Source organism: Bos javanicus, chromosome 7 (genome assembly GCF_032452875.1).
Source record: "Bos javanicus breed banteng chromosome 7, ARS-OSU_banteng_1.0, whole genome shotgun sequence".
NCBI classification, from domain to species: Eukaryota; Metazoa; Chordata; class Mammalia; order Artiodactyla; family Bovidae; genus Bos; species Bos javanicus.
In genome coordinates this window covers 6,116,103-6,132,028 of record NC_083874.1, presented here as the reverse complement: position 1 = coordinate 6,132,028, position 15,926 = coordinate 6,116,103, and the positions used below count along the sequence as shown (strand labels likewise).

Here is a 15,926-nt window from a genome sequence, read left to right as displayed (position 1 = left end):
TCTCTCGGTATCTCCTGTGGCCGTACCTCATTCTGTATGACGAATGAGTTACCTGCTCAGCTAGACTTCAGGCCCTGAGGCTGGAACCTGCTCTCCACACCTCTGTCCAGGAGGCCAGCACCCGCTGTTATCTGCAGTTTATGGAGGAAAGTGGAGGAGCAACTGACTAAGGGGCCTAAACTCAACTCAGTGGCAGGCTGGCTGTGAGCCCAGGTCTGAATCCAACACCTCAGGGGTGCTAGAAGCTCAAAAAAAGGTCTGAAAAGGTCACAGGTTCCCTCTGGGCCCCCACTCCACCTCCAGCCAAAGCTGACTTGAAAGGGTGCCCAACTCTACCCAGATGGGCACCCACTGAACCTGAGCTGCTGAGGAACAAGCACCCTGATTTTCCAGACTGGACAGGGGACTGCCCCTCCTGAGCCTTACTCTCTCTCCATCTGTAAAGTGGGGAGAAGAAAACCTGCCCTCCTTCCCCTGACAGTGTCCCAGGGGCAGAGTGGGAAGAAGCCGACACCGCCTGATCCCTTAAGACCACTCTGCAGAGGGAGAAGAAGGCCTGGTCAGGCACCCCAGGGACCTACCCTGGATGGCTCCCTGGCTCTGCGCCACCGCCTTGCCCAGGGCCACCAGCTGAGCCTGGACCATGACTTCCCTGGGGGAGTTAAAGATGGTCACACTGATGGCTTCCTCCACTCCGGAGCGGAAGACGGAGGGTGCGGCGATCAAATAGCCCCTGCAGAAGAGGAGAACGTCAGTGAAGGCCAAAGGCTTCTGACCCATTCCTAGCCTCAGGGTCACCTGGCTGAATTAGGGTGCAACCTGGGTGGGCTCCCTCCTAAGCCTGACCACACCCTGATGGCACCGTCACTTTATGGGTCTGTGTCCCCTACCAACCTGTGAACTCCTTAAGGCTTGTTCACCTCTGAAGTCTCCCCTAGTAGGTAAGAATCCAGTTTCTCTGGATCTACCTAGCACCATACTCCCTCTTTGATCTTGACATCTTAGCCTCTGGACTGTTTTTCTCAGCTTCTTCTGCCACAGGACCTTTATGCATGCCGCACCCACAAACTAAAATACTCTCGCCCGGAGGCTCAGTAACTGGCAGGATCCCACAGGGTCATGAGACCCTTCCCCCATGAGAAGTGGTAACATCTCCCATTTACAGAGTCAGAAATTAAGCCCCAGAGAAGCCAAATCACGTGCCTGAGTCAGTGAGAGATTAGGATACAAAACCAGGCAGCTCTAGAACGCAGTGGAAAGAAGCAAGGAGCCACTTGCAACACAAAATTAGTATTGAACTAGTATAAGAATAAGACCCTGAACACAAACTAAATGGCATGAAACAGGAAAAGCACTGTGAACAGTGAAATCAAAACAGTTCTCCCTTTCTGAAAAGTCCTCAGTTTGACCGAGGACTTTTCTGGAAGAAAGGCGTCCTTATCCTGTTTTCCAGACGGGAAAGCCAACGTTGCAGAAGGAGAAGGAACACGCACCAGATCGCACAGCCGCACCTGACCTGGAGGCCCAGGTCCTCCCCACCTCCTGTTACTTTGCAGCATTCACTGGAAAATCACAAAGGCTCATCCAAAACCACATGACCCGCTCATGATGCAATGGCAAATGCTGAGAGCCTGGCAGCACGATCCCAACAGTGCAGAACTACAGACAGCAGGGACTCACCTGCTGATCCAGTGATTAACAATCTGCCTTCCAATGCAGGGAACGTGGGTTCGATCCCTGGCTGGGGAACTAAGATCCCACATGTCCTAGGGCAACTAACTAGAGAAACCTGCCATTTGCCACAACTAGAAAAACCTGCGTGTTGCAATGAAGCTCCTGCCTGCTGGTAAGCAGCTAGACTCCAATATAAATTAAAAAGCAAAAATAAAAAACCCCACAGGTACCAGAAGGAAACAGGAAAAAGGGAAAAACAGTGGGCCAAACATTGAGATCAGGAGAGATTTTTTATTTCTCAAAATCCTTTTTGGGAAAAAACCTCAGGTCCACACACAGAAAGAGGCATTTAGACTCTTACCACATACCATACGGGCTTCCCTGGTAGCTCAGACAGTAAGGAATCTGTCTGCAATGCAAGAGACCTGGGTTCGATCCCTGGGTGGGGAAGATCCCCTGGAGGCGGGCATGGCAACCTGCTCCAGTATTCTTGTCTGAAGAATTCCATGAACAGAGGAGCCTGGCGGGCCACAGGCCATAGGGTCGCAAAGAGTTGGACATGACTTTCACATACCACACACTATGAGGTCTGTGGAGACACACCATGTACTATAGGACTCCAGCACCGAAAAGTGTGTGCAAAGACCCTAGTTTCGTGGGTGCACTGCCCAGCGTGGATGGACATAGTGATAACTCTGGTGTCCCATGATCTGTCTGACCTCAGCACCAAGAAGTACCTGCAATGGCTGGGCTCCTGTGTGCAGTGTTTGGCCGCAGCCGTGGACAGAGTATGCCCTGATCCTGTGGATGGAACTGCGCCAGCTGGAGCATGCAGTGCCCCTGGGTTTCATGGATGTTTCGTTCAGATCCAGCACCGACGGTCATGTGTACTGACCCCACTTCCCATATGTCCTATCTGACTCCAGCACCGCACAGAGCGTGCAGCGATACTGGGATGGACAGGAGCTGTCTCAAGAGAGCCTGGGAAGACCCTGGCTTCATATGTGATGGGCAGCATCTGGTTCCAGCACTGACCAGCGGGTGCAGTGACCCTGGAGTCCCTTGTACAGGGTCTGGCCTCAGCAGTGCACAAGGGCACGCGATGGTCCTGAGTTACGATCCTGAGTATGGTACAGTTGTGTACGGTCTGGAGCACACAGTCACCCCAGGGACGTGCTGCGGACTATCTAACTCCAGTGCGGACCGTCACCTGTGTGTCCTGTCCCACTGCCATCTGGGGATACGGCCACCTTCAGGAAAGAGCATGTCCAGCTCCCAGATGACTCCCAGGCCCTCTCACACAGCACCTGCTGAGTGTGGAAGAGCACTTGAGCAATTTGCCTGTTCATTTTCCTTGCGACTTCTTTTTTTGAATGTTTATTATCTATTTATTTGGCTGCGCTGGGTCTTAATTGTGGCACTCAGGATCTAGTTCCACGACCAGGGATCAAACCCAGGCCCCCTGAATTGGGAGCATGGACTCGTAGCCACTGGACCACCAGGGAAGTCCCTCCTTGCACACTTCTAAAGCCCTTATCCAGATCTGAGTTAGCATCTTCACCCAAAGGTGCAAAGAACCTGATGGAACTAGATTAACTTTCCCTGCACCTCAGGAGTTGCAACTGATGAAGTGTTTGCCAGTCGATCCCTATCTCCCTGATATGCCCTGACAGCTGGGCTGATCTTGGCTTCTCATCCGTTGCTCTTGGAAGGTCCCATCCTGAGAAAGGTGGTATTTGGCAAAGTGTAGACAGTACGGGTCTTACAACAGTATGCAAACCCACAGAGCTTTCTGGCACCAGACAGTGCTGCTGCTGCTGCTGCTAAGTCGCTTCAGTTGTGTCCGACTCTGTGCAACCTCATAGACCGCAGCCCACCAGGCTCCCCCGTCCCTGGGATTCTCCAGGCAAGAACACTGGAGTGGGTTGCCATTTCCTTCTCCAATGCGTGAAAGGGAAGTCGCTTAGTCATGTCCAACTCTTAGCGACCCCATGGACTGCAGCCCACCAGGCTCCTCCATCCATGGGATTTTCCAGGCAAGAGTACTGGAGTGGGGTGCCATCACCTTCTCTGGCACCAGGCATTCCTCACAAAAATCACATGGATCAGAGAAGCAGGTAGCTGAGGCTGTTCCTAAAATGGGATCCTTCAGGCTGGTGGGTCACAGCTCTGGCTTATATCCAGAATTAATCTGGAACCCCAGGTTGGTCATTGCATGTCTCCCACGAGGTTCCATTCCTCTCACAGTAGGTAAGACCCGCCCCCCTCCCCCCCAGGGAAACTTTAGTCAGAGGCGAACATTCCTGAGAAAGATTTCAGTTCAGTTCAGTTCAGTCGCTCAGTTGAGTCTGACTTTGCGACCCCATGAATCGCAGCACACCAGGCCTCCCTGTCCATCACCAACTCCCAGAGTTCACTCAAACTCATGTCCATCGAGTCAGTGATGCCATCCAGCCATCTCATCCTCTGTCATCCCCTTCTCCTCCTGCCCCCAATCCCTCCTAGCATCAGAGTCTTTTCCAACGAGTCAACTCTTCGCATGAGGTGGCCCAAGTACTGGAGTTTCAGCTTTAGCATCAGTCCTTCCAAAGAACACCCAGGACTGATCACCTTTAGAATGGACTGGTTGGATCTCCTTGCAGTCCAAGGGACTCTCAAGAGTCTTCTCCAACACCACAGTTCAAAAGCATCAATTCTTTGGCACACAGCTTTCTTCACAGTCCAACTCTCACATCCATACATGACCACTGGAAAAACCATAGCCTTGACTAGATGGACCTTTATTGGCAAAGTATTATCTCTGCTTTTTAATATGCTGTCTAGGTTGGTAATAACTTTCCTTCCAAGGAGTAAGTGTCTTTTAATTTCATGGCTGCAGTCACCATCTGCAGTGATTTTGGAGCCCCCCAAAATAAGTCTGCCACTGTTTCCACTGTTTCCCCATCTATTTCCCATGAAGTGATGGGACCAGGTGGTTTAAAGCTCTGCAACTCGGGGACTCTGGACTTGGTCCTTAGAAGGCGGGGTCTCTCATGGAGGGCAGGGTCATGCTTTGCGGTGGAGGGCTGTCCTGTGCATGGTAACATCCCTGCCTTCAACCCAGTAAAGTCCAAAAGCATACCTCCCTCTAGATGGTGGTGGTGGTGGTTTAGTCACTAAGTCGCATCCAACTCTTGCAACCCCATGGACTGTGGCCCGCCAGGCTCCCCTGTCCATGTGATTTCCCAGGCAAGAATACTGGAGTGGGTAGCCATTTCCTTCTCCAGGGGATCTTCCTCACCCAGGGACTGAACCTGGGTCTCCCAGGTGGCGCTAGCAGTAAAGAACCTGCTTGCCTAATGCAGGAGACATAAGAGACGCAGATTCCATGTCTGGACTGGGAAGATTCCCTGGAGGAGGGCATGGCAACCCACTCCAGTATTCTCACCTGGACAATCCCCATGGACAGAGGAGGCTGGTAGGCAGCAGTCCATGGGGTCGCCAAGAGTCAAATACGACTGAAGCGACTTAGCACGCACGCACACTCCTGCGTTTCAGGCTGATTCTTTACGGACTCAGGCAGGTACTAGGGAAGCCCTCCCTCTTTTTGTGACAACCCAAAATACCCCTGGACATTGCTGAATGACCCCAGGGAGACAAAAATCACCCCTCAGCTGGAAACGGCTATCCTAAGGGAGCAAGCTTTGAAAGCATCAGGTCAAAAGTTTGCTGGGTTCCAATTTCACGGGGCCCAAGGGAGGTAATCCCAAGGCTCGAATTGCAGTTTGGTGTCTTACTTTTCAAAGCCTTGAATCAGAGGAGGAGCGCTGGAGGTGCCCCGCCCTCCTCGGCTCACTGTTGACCTGTTTTCTGGGAACTCCTATACAAGGGCTGTTTGAACAAGGCTCATAAAGGCAGGACTGGACTAAAGACTGAGCCCGGGCAGCTGGAGGCAGGCTCCCTGAGCCCACAACCCCCCGCAGGGCTCACCCAAACTTGGCAGGTCTGGGACTATTCCCTGTGAAGCCAACTCATGGGCAATTCTCCTTAGCAGCTAGTGAATTCCCCTCCTCACTGTGTCAGCTCACCAGAAGCTCTGTAAGTAAACTTCAAGAAAAATGTGGAAGCAAAACAAACACTTCCTCCCCCAGCGCCACGCCCTCCCAAGGAAAAAGAACGGTAGGTCTCTCCTTCCATTTCTCAGCCAAGACACGCACCTCTTACCTTCAAGCCACGGATAACTTGAAATCGCCACCCAAGAAGCCAGCCCTGGTCACACCAAGGGGGCGAGGTGAGATAGGGGTGGCCTCCCCGCCTTAGCTCTGGGGGGGTCCCAGTACCTTCCCGGGGGCGCTTCTGAAGTCTCAGGCTGCCCCTTTTCCAGTCCTACTCTTGGGGCTAGGGGAAGGTCAAGACTCAGGTCCCGCCCAGGTCGGAGGCTGTGTGGCCTTGGACAGGTCGCTGAACCTCTCTGAGCCAGACCCCGCGTCCCCCACCCCGAGAAGGCAGCCAGCCTTCTCTCGCCCCGGGGCTACTCACGGGGCCTGGGGCTGCTCAGCGCGCACGCCGTCCCGCGGCGACAGCAGCAGCAGCAAGAACCGGAGCAGCGGCCCGAGCTGGGCGCCCCACATTTTCCCGCTCCGCGGGGGCGCCGCGCCGGGGGAGGGGGCCTGGCCGGGGCCAGGCCAGGGCCGGGGTCCGAGCGCGGCCGTCCCCGCTTCGCCGCCGGGGGCCCTTTGTTCGCAGCCCCCGCGCCGTGCGCCTGGCGCCATGCGCCCCCACTCAGCGCCCGGCCAGGCTGGGGCAGCCGGCGACCAGCCCCCTCCCCGGACCCGCCTCGTCCCCAGGCCCGCCCCTGCCCGGACCCGCCCCGCTCACCCCCTCCCGGTCTCCGGCCCCGCCCCCTCTCCGGACCCATCCGCCCACCCACCGACTCTCCCCCAGTCTCTCCTGGGACCGCCCCGCCCTCTGCCCGGATGCACCCCAAGACCTGGCCCAATCTGTCCCCTTCATCGGACCTGCCCTGCCCTCCTCTTCGCACCCCCCAACTCAGCCCCGTTCTCTCTCCGGACGCGCCCCTCCCTGGATCTCTCCCTTTCTACTGCCGTCCCGCATCCCCCCACCCCAGGGACCAGCCCCGCCCTGCCCCACCAGGGGGCCGCCTTGTCTCCGCGCCGCTTGCACCCCACACCCTGCAGGGCCCCCCACCTGCCCCTGCCTTGACCGGGCAACCTGTTCAGTGCGCACACAGGAGGGGCTGAGCTCTTTGGGGAAACTGAGGCGGGCCAAGGGACGAAACTTCCAGACCCGCAGCTGCCTCCAGACATCAGACTGTTGGTCCTTTCCCCACCTCCTCCATCCACAGATGCCCTAGGCCAGGCCCCTGCCTCTCTGGGCCTCACTTTCCCCTCTGGCAAGCAGCAGGGGTGAGGGGGACCCCCTCCCTCTCTGAGAGCAGGGTGCCCCCTCCTGCTCTCCCAGGTTGCCCTCACTGTTGCAGTTCCCTCTGCCTGGGGCACTTCCCTTTCATACCATACCCAGCTTTCCAGGCGGTCTCTCTAAGAGGGACTCCTGCGGCCATCAGGACCGTCAGGACCGTACTTCTAGTACTCTAGAACTGACCACGTGCCCCTCCTGCCCCAAATCCTCCTGGCTCTCGAGGCTTATCGAGGCCAAGAAGTCCAAACCGGGGGGTGCCCTGATGGCTCCCACCTCACCCTAGTTCCTAGATGCCCTGTGCCACCCTGTGCTGACCTCCACTGCTTGCCTTTATTAAACTCTTTCCCTCTGTCTCTGCTTTTGCCTGCCTGACTCCTGCTGCTTCCAGAAGCTTCCCTTGCACCCTCCCTGCCCCCCAGGCATAGTGGGTCCTCCAGGCAGTCTCTCCCACCAGTCCATTCCACAAGCCCTGGTCACCCGGTGAGCACCACGGGGGCAGGCAGTGGGGGCTTCAGGAGAGGTAGGACCTGCTGCCGCGGACGGTGGAAGGGGGTGTGCAGGGGCCACAGTGGACCGGAGGGCAACAAGGGCAGCAGCAGTGCTGAGAGACCAGGAGGAGTTGCCCGCCTCCTGTCCCAGCCACGCTGGCACCAAGCAGGGCTGTCTAGTGAAATCCTTTTAATTCACATCTGCCCACCCCTCCACACCTCCCCTTGCGTGCGTGCTAAGTCACTTCAGTCCTGTCCAACTCTTTGCGACCCTATGGACTGTAGCCTGCAAGGCTCTTCTGTCCCTGGGATTTCCCAGGCAAGAATACTGGAGCAGGGTAGTCATGCCCTCCTCCGGGGGATCTTCCTGACCCAGAGATTGAACCAGAGTCTCCTGTGACTCCTGCATTGCAGGCGGATTCTCTAGCACTGCGCCATCTGGGAAAGCCCACGCCTTCCCTTTCTCCTCCATAAACCAGGCTCCACTCCCCAGTCTCGAGGCCAGCCTCCTGCCCCTCCATTTGCTCGCTCCTCCACTGGGCTCTGTTCACACACGCCTCCGGGGTTCCATGGACCCCAAACTCACTACCACCACCACCCCACCCAGCCTAGGTGCCAGCTGCCCCTTCTTCCTGGGGTGTTCTTCCTCCCATAGCTGCCTTTCCTCCTTCCACCTTCAGGGGTACCTCTACCGTCCCTCCTTCCCAGACTGCCTGTCCCATAAGGCCTCAGATTTCAGGTACTGCCTATGCAGGTCCCCAAAAGCCTAGCTGAGTTCACTGCTCTTGCTGTATCTGGCCTCCACTTGGCAAGAGAGGCTATACCCCACCTGGCTGCTTTCCCTGGTAGCCAAACCAGCTGCCCCCCACCCAATCTTAGCTAGCAGATCTCTCTTTCTTGGTTTTTTCTCTTTTTTTTTTTTTTTGGCCACACCACCTGACTTTTAGGATCTTAGTTTCCCGATCAGGGAATATGCCCACAGCAGTCAAAGTGCAGAGTCCTAACCACTGGACCGCCAGGGAATCCCCTCACTTTCTTCTTATTAAGATAAGCTGATTATGCCCTCCTGCGGAAAGCAGGGGCACCCTGCCCTCTGGTTACTACAAAGCCTGCCTCCCACAGCCTCTGGCGGTCCACTCAGCTCCCAAGTGTGGGTCCTGCATGACCAGCTGTGTCTTGCCCCCACCCCAACCAGAGCTGTGAATATACATAACTAACAGACTGCTCTCCGTCTCACCTGTTCAGTGTTGGGTGTTTCGTGTTTGGCTGTCTTGCACTATTTAGCGTGAGGCATCCTCTGTCGGCAGAGACATCACTTTGCGACAAAGGTCCATACAGTCAAAGCTGTGGTTTTTCCAGTAGTCATGTACAGTTGTGAGAGTTGGAACATAGAGAGAAGGCTGAGCGCCAAAGGATTGATGCTTTCGAATTGTGGTGCTGGAGAAGACTCTTGAGAGCCCCTTGGACAGCAAGGCCATCAAACCAGTCAATCTTAAAGGAAATCACCCCTGAATATTCATTGGAAGGACTGATGCCAAAGCTGAAGCCCCACTACTTTGGCCACCTGGTGAGAAGAACCAACTTATTGGAAAAGACCCTGATGCTGGGAAAGATTGAAGGCAAAAGGAGAAGAGGGCAGTAGAGGATGAGATGGTTAGATAGCATCATTGACTCAATGGATATGAATTTGAGCAAACTCTGGGGGATAGTGAAGGACGGGGACGCCTGGCATGCTGCAGTCCATGGGGTCACAAAGAGCTGGACACGACTTAGCGACTGAACAACAACAGCAATCCTCCCTTCACTAATGGGGTGAATAGGAAGCGAACAGCAGACCACTGTGCCTCAACATCCAGCCCTCAACATCGCTCTGTGGTGCCCAGTACAGAAGCCATGATCTTATTATCCCAGTGAACCCGCTTTCCTGTCTGACTCCTCTGGGCCCTGAGCACCATTCGCTGCCAGATGCTGGGCCCCTGGTTGGGAGTGGGCATCAGTACACACATGTGACAGCCTCCCCGTCCCCGTGAGCTGCAGTGGGACACTGCGAAGAGTCCCACACTGACACATTTCCAGCACTTGTGTGAGCCGCTGGGTAACAGACCCACGCGTGCTACAGTCCCTGGGTTTGCAAAGAGGTGGACACAACAGAGAGACTGAACAACAACAACTACTAAAAATTAAGTTATACCAACTTTCTATTAAAAATCCATATTAAAAATAAAAGCGATGTGTGCAAAAGTGATCAGTTCTTCATTATTTCACTACATCATCCTATTCTCTGCGCTCTTGGGAGTATCCTTGACCTTTGAATCTGTTGGTGAAAAGACTCTCATGATGTGTCTCTTCCCACGTAGTGACTTCCTCCTGGCAGCTTGAAGCTGGCCGTGGGGGGAGTACAGCCAATTCTGCCCTAAAGCTTGTTTTGAAAACAAAAATTTGTTCCAACACAATGGATGCATAAGGGAAAGATTTGAACATAATTTGATGGAATGTGGTCTTGCTAATGCAGGATTTGGTCTGTGAGAAACCTGGAGTGAATTCAGGAAATAGCACCACGCTGGCCACAGCCACATAGGAATATACAAACCACACACACACACACACACACACACACACAGACACAGACCCTCCACATCTAACTGCCTGAGCTGTTAGGAGCCACCCTGCCCAGCCCCAGTTTCATTTCAGAAAACCTCTTTCTAGCACAGCGACCCACAGTCTGCAGCCTTCCCACATCACATGCACACGCAAACCTCAGATCTTTTCCAAGGTCAAGTGCCGTATGCGCCCTAATGCATGTCATTTCGTAGCCATTTAGTGTGTGGGCAACGGTGCTGTCAGCAAGTCCCTATCTTTTCTCAATGCGTCGCTGGTAACGGTTTTTGAGGGTGCTGTCCTCCCTCCTTTTTCCCATGAGCCCTGTGGTTGGTGTGAAGAACGTGGTCATTTTCAAGCATGTGTCAGGGCAGAACTGGCTGCGTTTACCCCACTAGAAGAGATCGTTAAATAGGTCCCAGCGCACCAGTGATGAGTGGCGTGGCGGTCTGGGTCTGGGTGGAGAGGGGGAGGACAAGATAGACAGTCCAATTGTAAGAAGTGTTTTGTTCTTCCAGAAAGCCAGCAGGTCCTGGGGCCACTGAGCACCCAGCAGTTGGGACATGGCATCTGATGAGCTCACCGCCAGCAGAAGATAGGGGATCAGCACCGAATGGCCAGTCCCTCCAAGCCAGAGGGGGAACAGGGCAGGAGCAGCTGTGGTGAGCGACATTTGCTGCCCAGGAGGACACAGCCAGGTCATCACCAGTGGTGGGGCCAGTGATGTTAATGAAGCTGAAACTGCATGTGACCCTTGACCCTGCTGGAAGGACACGCATGCTTCAAGGTGACCTGGCCAAGAGCTTTCACAGTTGTGTTATTCAGGGGTGGTGAAAAGTGAGAAGCAGCCTGTGTGTCCATGCAGGGGATGAAGGACAAACCGATAAAGGAAGGAGGGGTCATGGGTGATTCCCACATATCAGGGAAGATCGGGTATGGGGTCAGGGGAGAAGAGTAACCAGGGAGAGGGACGCAGGAAGGCGATTTCAGCAAGACCCAAGCACTTTCACCTCCCGCTGCCTGGGGAGCAGGAGCCTGGAGGGGAGGGAAGGGTGATTGGGGGATCTTCCCACACCTGTGTGATGTCATTCACCCTGTGTCTGCTGTGCCCCCAGCGTGTGAGGACTGGGGGTGCTGGCTCGACAGAGAAGCAGAGGGCTCTCCATCTGGTTAGTGTGAACTCCCTCCCAGGGCGGACTTTGGGGAAGGATCCCAAAAAAGATATACAAATGGCTGACAAGTGCATGAAAAGATATTTTAAAACTGGGTTGTCATGATGTAAAATCTGTAAGTTTATGAAGAACGTTGATCTGTATGCTGAAAACAAGTAAATTTGATGGCGTGTCAATGACATCTCAATAGAGCAATGATGGCATATGGAAACACACGCAAATATACTCGTTTGCGTATATATATCTGAAAAGCAAACAATGTGCTTTGGGAATGCCCACGCTGGCAGGTCTTGGCTTTCTTTTTCTCCCTCCCTCTCTGACTCTGTATTTCCAGCATCTCACAGAAGCCCAAAACAGCTCAATTCCACTTTGCAGTTGAATTAATAAAGATCAGTAACGAGAAGGTGGATTTCACGCACCTGACCTTAAGCTCAGTCCAGGGCTCAGCAGAGGTCAAGGCAAAGGCTAAGGACGAGATCTCTGCCATGCAGATTCCCCAAAGCCAGCTCCCCCTGACGCTGCTTATGTGCACGCCATGTCCTGCTCTTTTGCATCGTGAAAATGTCCAAGCAATTTCACAGCAGTGTAGGGCGCAGAGGCACGTTGGCAGAGGGCTTTCCAGTTGTTATTTGCAGTTCCAGTCCACGGCAGAAATCAATGCTGTTTGCAGATGCAACAACCACTTCTGGGGTCTTTATTAGTGTCCTGTAGCTGCTGTAATATAAGACCACAGACCAGGTGGCTTAAACAACAAGAACTTGTGCCCTCACAGTTCTGGCGGTCTGAAATCTGAAAATAAAAATGTTGGCACGGTTGGTTCCTTCTGAAGACTGTGAGGAGAGTATATTCCTTGCCTCTCTCCCAGATTTTAGTGGCTGTTGGCAATCTTTGGTGTACCTTGGCTTGTTGATATATTGCTCCAGTTGTTCCATACCAGGGTCCTTGGACTCTTTGGTGTGTGTGCTCAGTCACTTCAGTCGTGTTCAGCTCTTTGTGACCCCATGGACTGTAGCCCACCAGGCTCCTCTGTCGGTGGGATTCTCCAGGCAAGAATACTGGAATGGGTTGCCATACCCTCCCTCCAGGGGACCTTCCATCCTAGGGATCAAACCCACATCTCTCACGTCTTCTGCATTGGCAGATGGGTTCCTTCCCAGTGCCATCTGGGAATCCCTCTGGACTCTTAAATCAATAGAAATTGATAAGAGTCCAGAAATTCAGGCAAGACTGCAGTACAAACAAGTGAGAACAGGAAACAGGTGCTGAAATTTCCTTGGCTGTCCAGTGGTTAAGAATCCACCTTGCAATGCAGGGGATGCAGGTTCAATCCCTGGTTGGGGAGCTAGGATCCCACGTGCATTGGGCTAACTAGGCCCATGTGCCTCAGCTAGAGAGTCCATGTACTGCAAAGAAAGATCCTGAGTGCAGCAACTAAGACCCGATGAAGACAAATAAATAAATATTAAAAAAAAAATTTAAGAAGAAAGAAACTGATGCCTTTGGTCACTCTCTGAGATGGGAGTTGAGATAGTTCCTTAAATGGGGTGGGGGTGGGGGCAGATCAGTAGGTTGGGCAGGAGGTGTAGCTCAGGTGGCTGCCCACCCCCTTCTTGGTGCTGGGCACAGGGATCATGCGCAGTACTCTGCTTTTGCCCGGGGCACCTCAGGAGAGGCAATCGGTTTGTAGCCTTTTGGTATCTTATTGTGCATTTGCTGTGCTATGCTAAGTTGCTTTAGTCGTGTCCAACTCTTTGCCATCCCACGGACTGTAGCCTGCCAGGCTCCTGTGGCCATGGAATTTTCCAGGCAAGAATACTAGAGTGGATTGCCATTTTCTCCTCCAGGGGATCTTCCCAACCCAGCGACTGAACCTGAGTCTCTTGTCTCTTGCCCTGGGAGGCAGATTCTTTACCACTGCACCACGTGGGGAAGCCAATAGGAAGTCTCCAGATTTCCCTCTTCTCACAAGAGCACCAGCCCTATTGGATCGAGGGCCCACCCTAATCCAGTATGACCTCATCTTAATTAGTTACATTTGCAAAGACCCAAATGCATTTGGATTTATGACTCAAATAAGATCGTATTCTGAGATTCTGGGTGGACATGAATTATAGGCGGATCCTATGTATCCTAATACAGGGACCTGTCAGCAAATAATCTAAAGTGATTTCTTAGGCACTGCCTAGGAAGGGAATAATACCTATATAAGTTGAAGTCTGTGCCTAAGTCCAGTTCATCACTTCCTTGGCCTAAGTTAGCTTTGGCCCCACTGGGTCATTCTGATAGCGTCAGAGTCCAGATCGCAGCAAGTGAAGGGCTGGGTCTGGGTGGGGGCTTGGAGTCAGACCTAGGGGTCCCAACCCAGCTCCACATCTGGGGCAGTGCTGATCAATCTGGACTTGGTTTTCCTTGTCCATCACACAGGGATAGTCATAACCCCACCCTCATACATGCTGCTAGGACTAAGCAAGACTATGGTGTGTGCAGAAAGCTCAGCTCTGGGCCTTGTTCAGCGACCGCACCCAGGAAACCAGAGCTGTTTCTGGGCTCCTCTCCCCTGTGCACCCACTTTTAGGTCTCCTTCCAAAATCTGGAATCCGGAGAATGTGGGCCTCATGCCAGCAGCAGTATCTCATCCTGGCTAATGATGACGGCTGAAATATTGGGTCAGTCATGAATTGTGGGTCAGTCATGAGCTGCAGCCCAAGAGGGGTGCTAGGATTCAGTGAGCATTCCTGCAGAGAAGAGGGTCCCATTGAACCTTGTGGCCTGAGAAGGCTTCCTGCTCGCCCTCTCCCAGTTCCCTCTGCCACCCTGTGCTCCCCTAGAAGGTTCTAGAGCCCATCCAAGTTGGGAATAGGTTTTGTCTGCACTGTGGATGCCTGTGGCACCATGGCAAGTCTAGTTAGGCTTTTCTCTGTCCTCTTTCTGCCCGCACGCATTAACAAAACAAGGATTCCCTCCCCTTCAGGTCTAAGGTCAAGACCAAGGTCATCTCCTGCTGCTCCAGCCTCCACCAGGCCAGGTCCCACCGCCCAACCTTTGCTCAGGCTGTGTCCACAGACTGCAGGCCCTTCCTCCAGCTCTCTGCATAGCCATCTCCTCCTGGCTAGTCTCTAAGTCTCAGCTTAAACATCATCTCTTCCAAGGGGACCTCCCAACCTGAAAGGACCCTCTAGTCTTGTTCTATCCTAAGGCCTTGTTACCAGGTGGATATCTGCAATATCCAGAGACATAAAGATCACTATTTAAATTGCCATTTAGTACATTCTCAACACTGCATAAGCATCACCTCTATCTAGTTCCAGAACATCTTGTCACTCTGAAAAGAGACCCTGTGTGCATTAAGCAGTAATACTCCATCCCCGCCCCACCCCACGCCCCCAGCTGTTGGCAACCACTAATCTGCTTTTCTATTTCTGTAGATTTGTTACTTAGTTCAGGCTCACTCTGCTTGCCACATAAGCCAATAAGTCGGGAGACAAGGTGTTGAGGCGAGTAATAACAACTTTATTCAGAAAACCAGCAGACCGAGACGATGGCAGACTAATGTCTCAAAATAACCATCTTACTAAGGTCTGGGTGCCAGTTTCTTTCACAGAACACAGAAGGGGAAGCAGTGTGGAAGTAAAATTTCAGTTCAGTTCAGTTCAGTCACTCAGTCGTGTCCGACTCTTTGCGACCCCATGAATTGCAGCACGCCAGGCCTCCCTGTCCATCACCAACTCCCGTTTAAAAAGACATTAATCTTGCAAATATCTCCTGGACTGGCCAGGCTTGGGGAAGGGATGTGTTCATTTCTTTCTTCCAGCCATTCACAGGTGAACAGAATCAGAATGTTTCCCTGAACAAAGACACTTTAGTTTAACATTCAGGCAGAGAGGAAGGTTTCTCCAGGCAGGACATTATGTGTAGACAGTATCCTTTTACTGAACAAAAGCAATGGGAAGCAAAGGTTAAAGTCAAAGATCCAACCTGAAGTCAGGTTTTGTCCTTCCCCATAGCAGATTTGCCTGTTCTGGACGTTTCATATAAATGGAATCACAGACTATGTGGCCTTTGATGTGTAGCTTTTTTCACTTAGAATAATGTCTTTAAGATTCATCCATGCTGTAGCATGAATCAAGTCTTCATTCTTTTTTATGGCTGAATAATACTCCACTATATGGACATGCCGCAGTTTGTTTATTCATCCACTGGTTAGTGAACATTTGGGTTGTTATACCTTCTGGCAATGGTGAATGTTCATAGTTAGGCTATGAACACTCATGTGCAAGGTTTTTTTTAACACCTGTTTTCAATCCTTTGAGTCCGTACCTAGTAGTGAAATAGCTGGATCATGGGGTAATTCTGTTTCACTTTTTGAAACCACCAAACTGTTTTCCACAGCAGCCACACCAATTTACAGTCCCACCAACAGTGCACAAGGATTGCAATTTCTCCACACCCCTGACAATACTTATTAATGTCAAACTTTTTGATTCTGGCCATCCTGGTAGGTGTGAGGAGGTATATCATTGTGGTTTTTATTTGCATTTCCCTGATAACTCAGATTTAGTCTAAAGAGTTGGGGTAG

The 15,926-nt window shown here is 52.7% G+C and overlaps 1 protein-coding gene and 1 long non-coding RNA gene across 4 annotated transcripts in view; one reads left to right on the top strand and one right to left on the bottom strand.

Moving 5' to 3' along the window:
• CPAMD8 (C3 and PZP like alpha-2-macroglobulin domain containing 8) overlaps window positions 1-6,549 on the bottom strand; it is a 100,882-nt gene extending 94,333 nt beyond the window's left edge. For 2 of the 3 annotated variants that reach the window (XM_061421697.1, XM_061421698.1), the window contains exons 1-2: window positions 6,193-6,547; window positions 582-733 (exon numbers count right to left, since the gene is read on the bottom strand). In XM_061421697.1, coding sequence (XP_061277681.1) covers window positions 582-733; window positions 6,193-6,425 — 385 coding nt within the window. In that variant the 5' untranslated portion in view covers window positions 6,426-6,547. Of the gene's footprint in view, window positions 1-581; window positions 734-6,192 lie in introns of all 3 variants that reach the window. The other variant, XR_009737330.1, reaches the window with a different exon arrangement.
• On the top strand, window positions 5,849-11,529 carry LOC133250449 (uncharacterized). The gene is made up of 2 exons (XR_009737331.1): window positions 5,849-5,944; window positions 10,697-11,529. It is a non-coding gene; the product is annotated as an uncharacterized LOC133250449 (long non-coding RNA).
• Window positions 11,530-15,926: the final 4,397 nt, after the last annotated feature.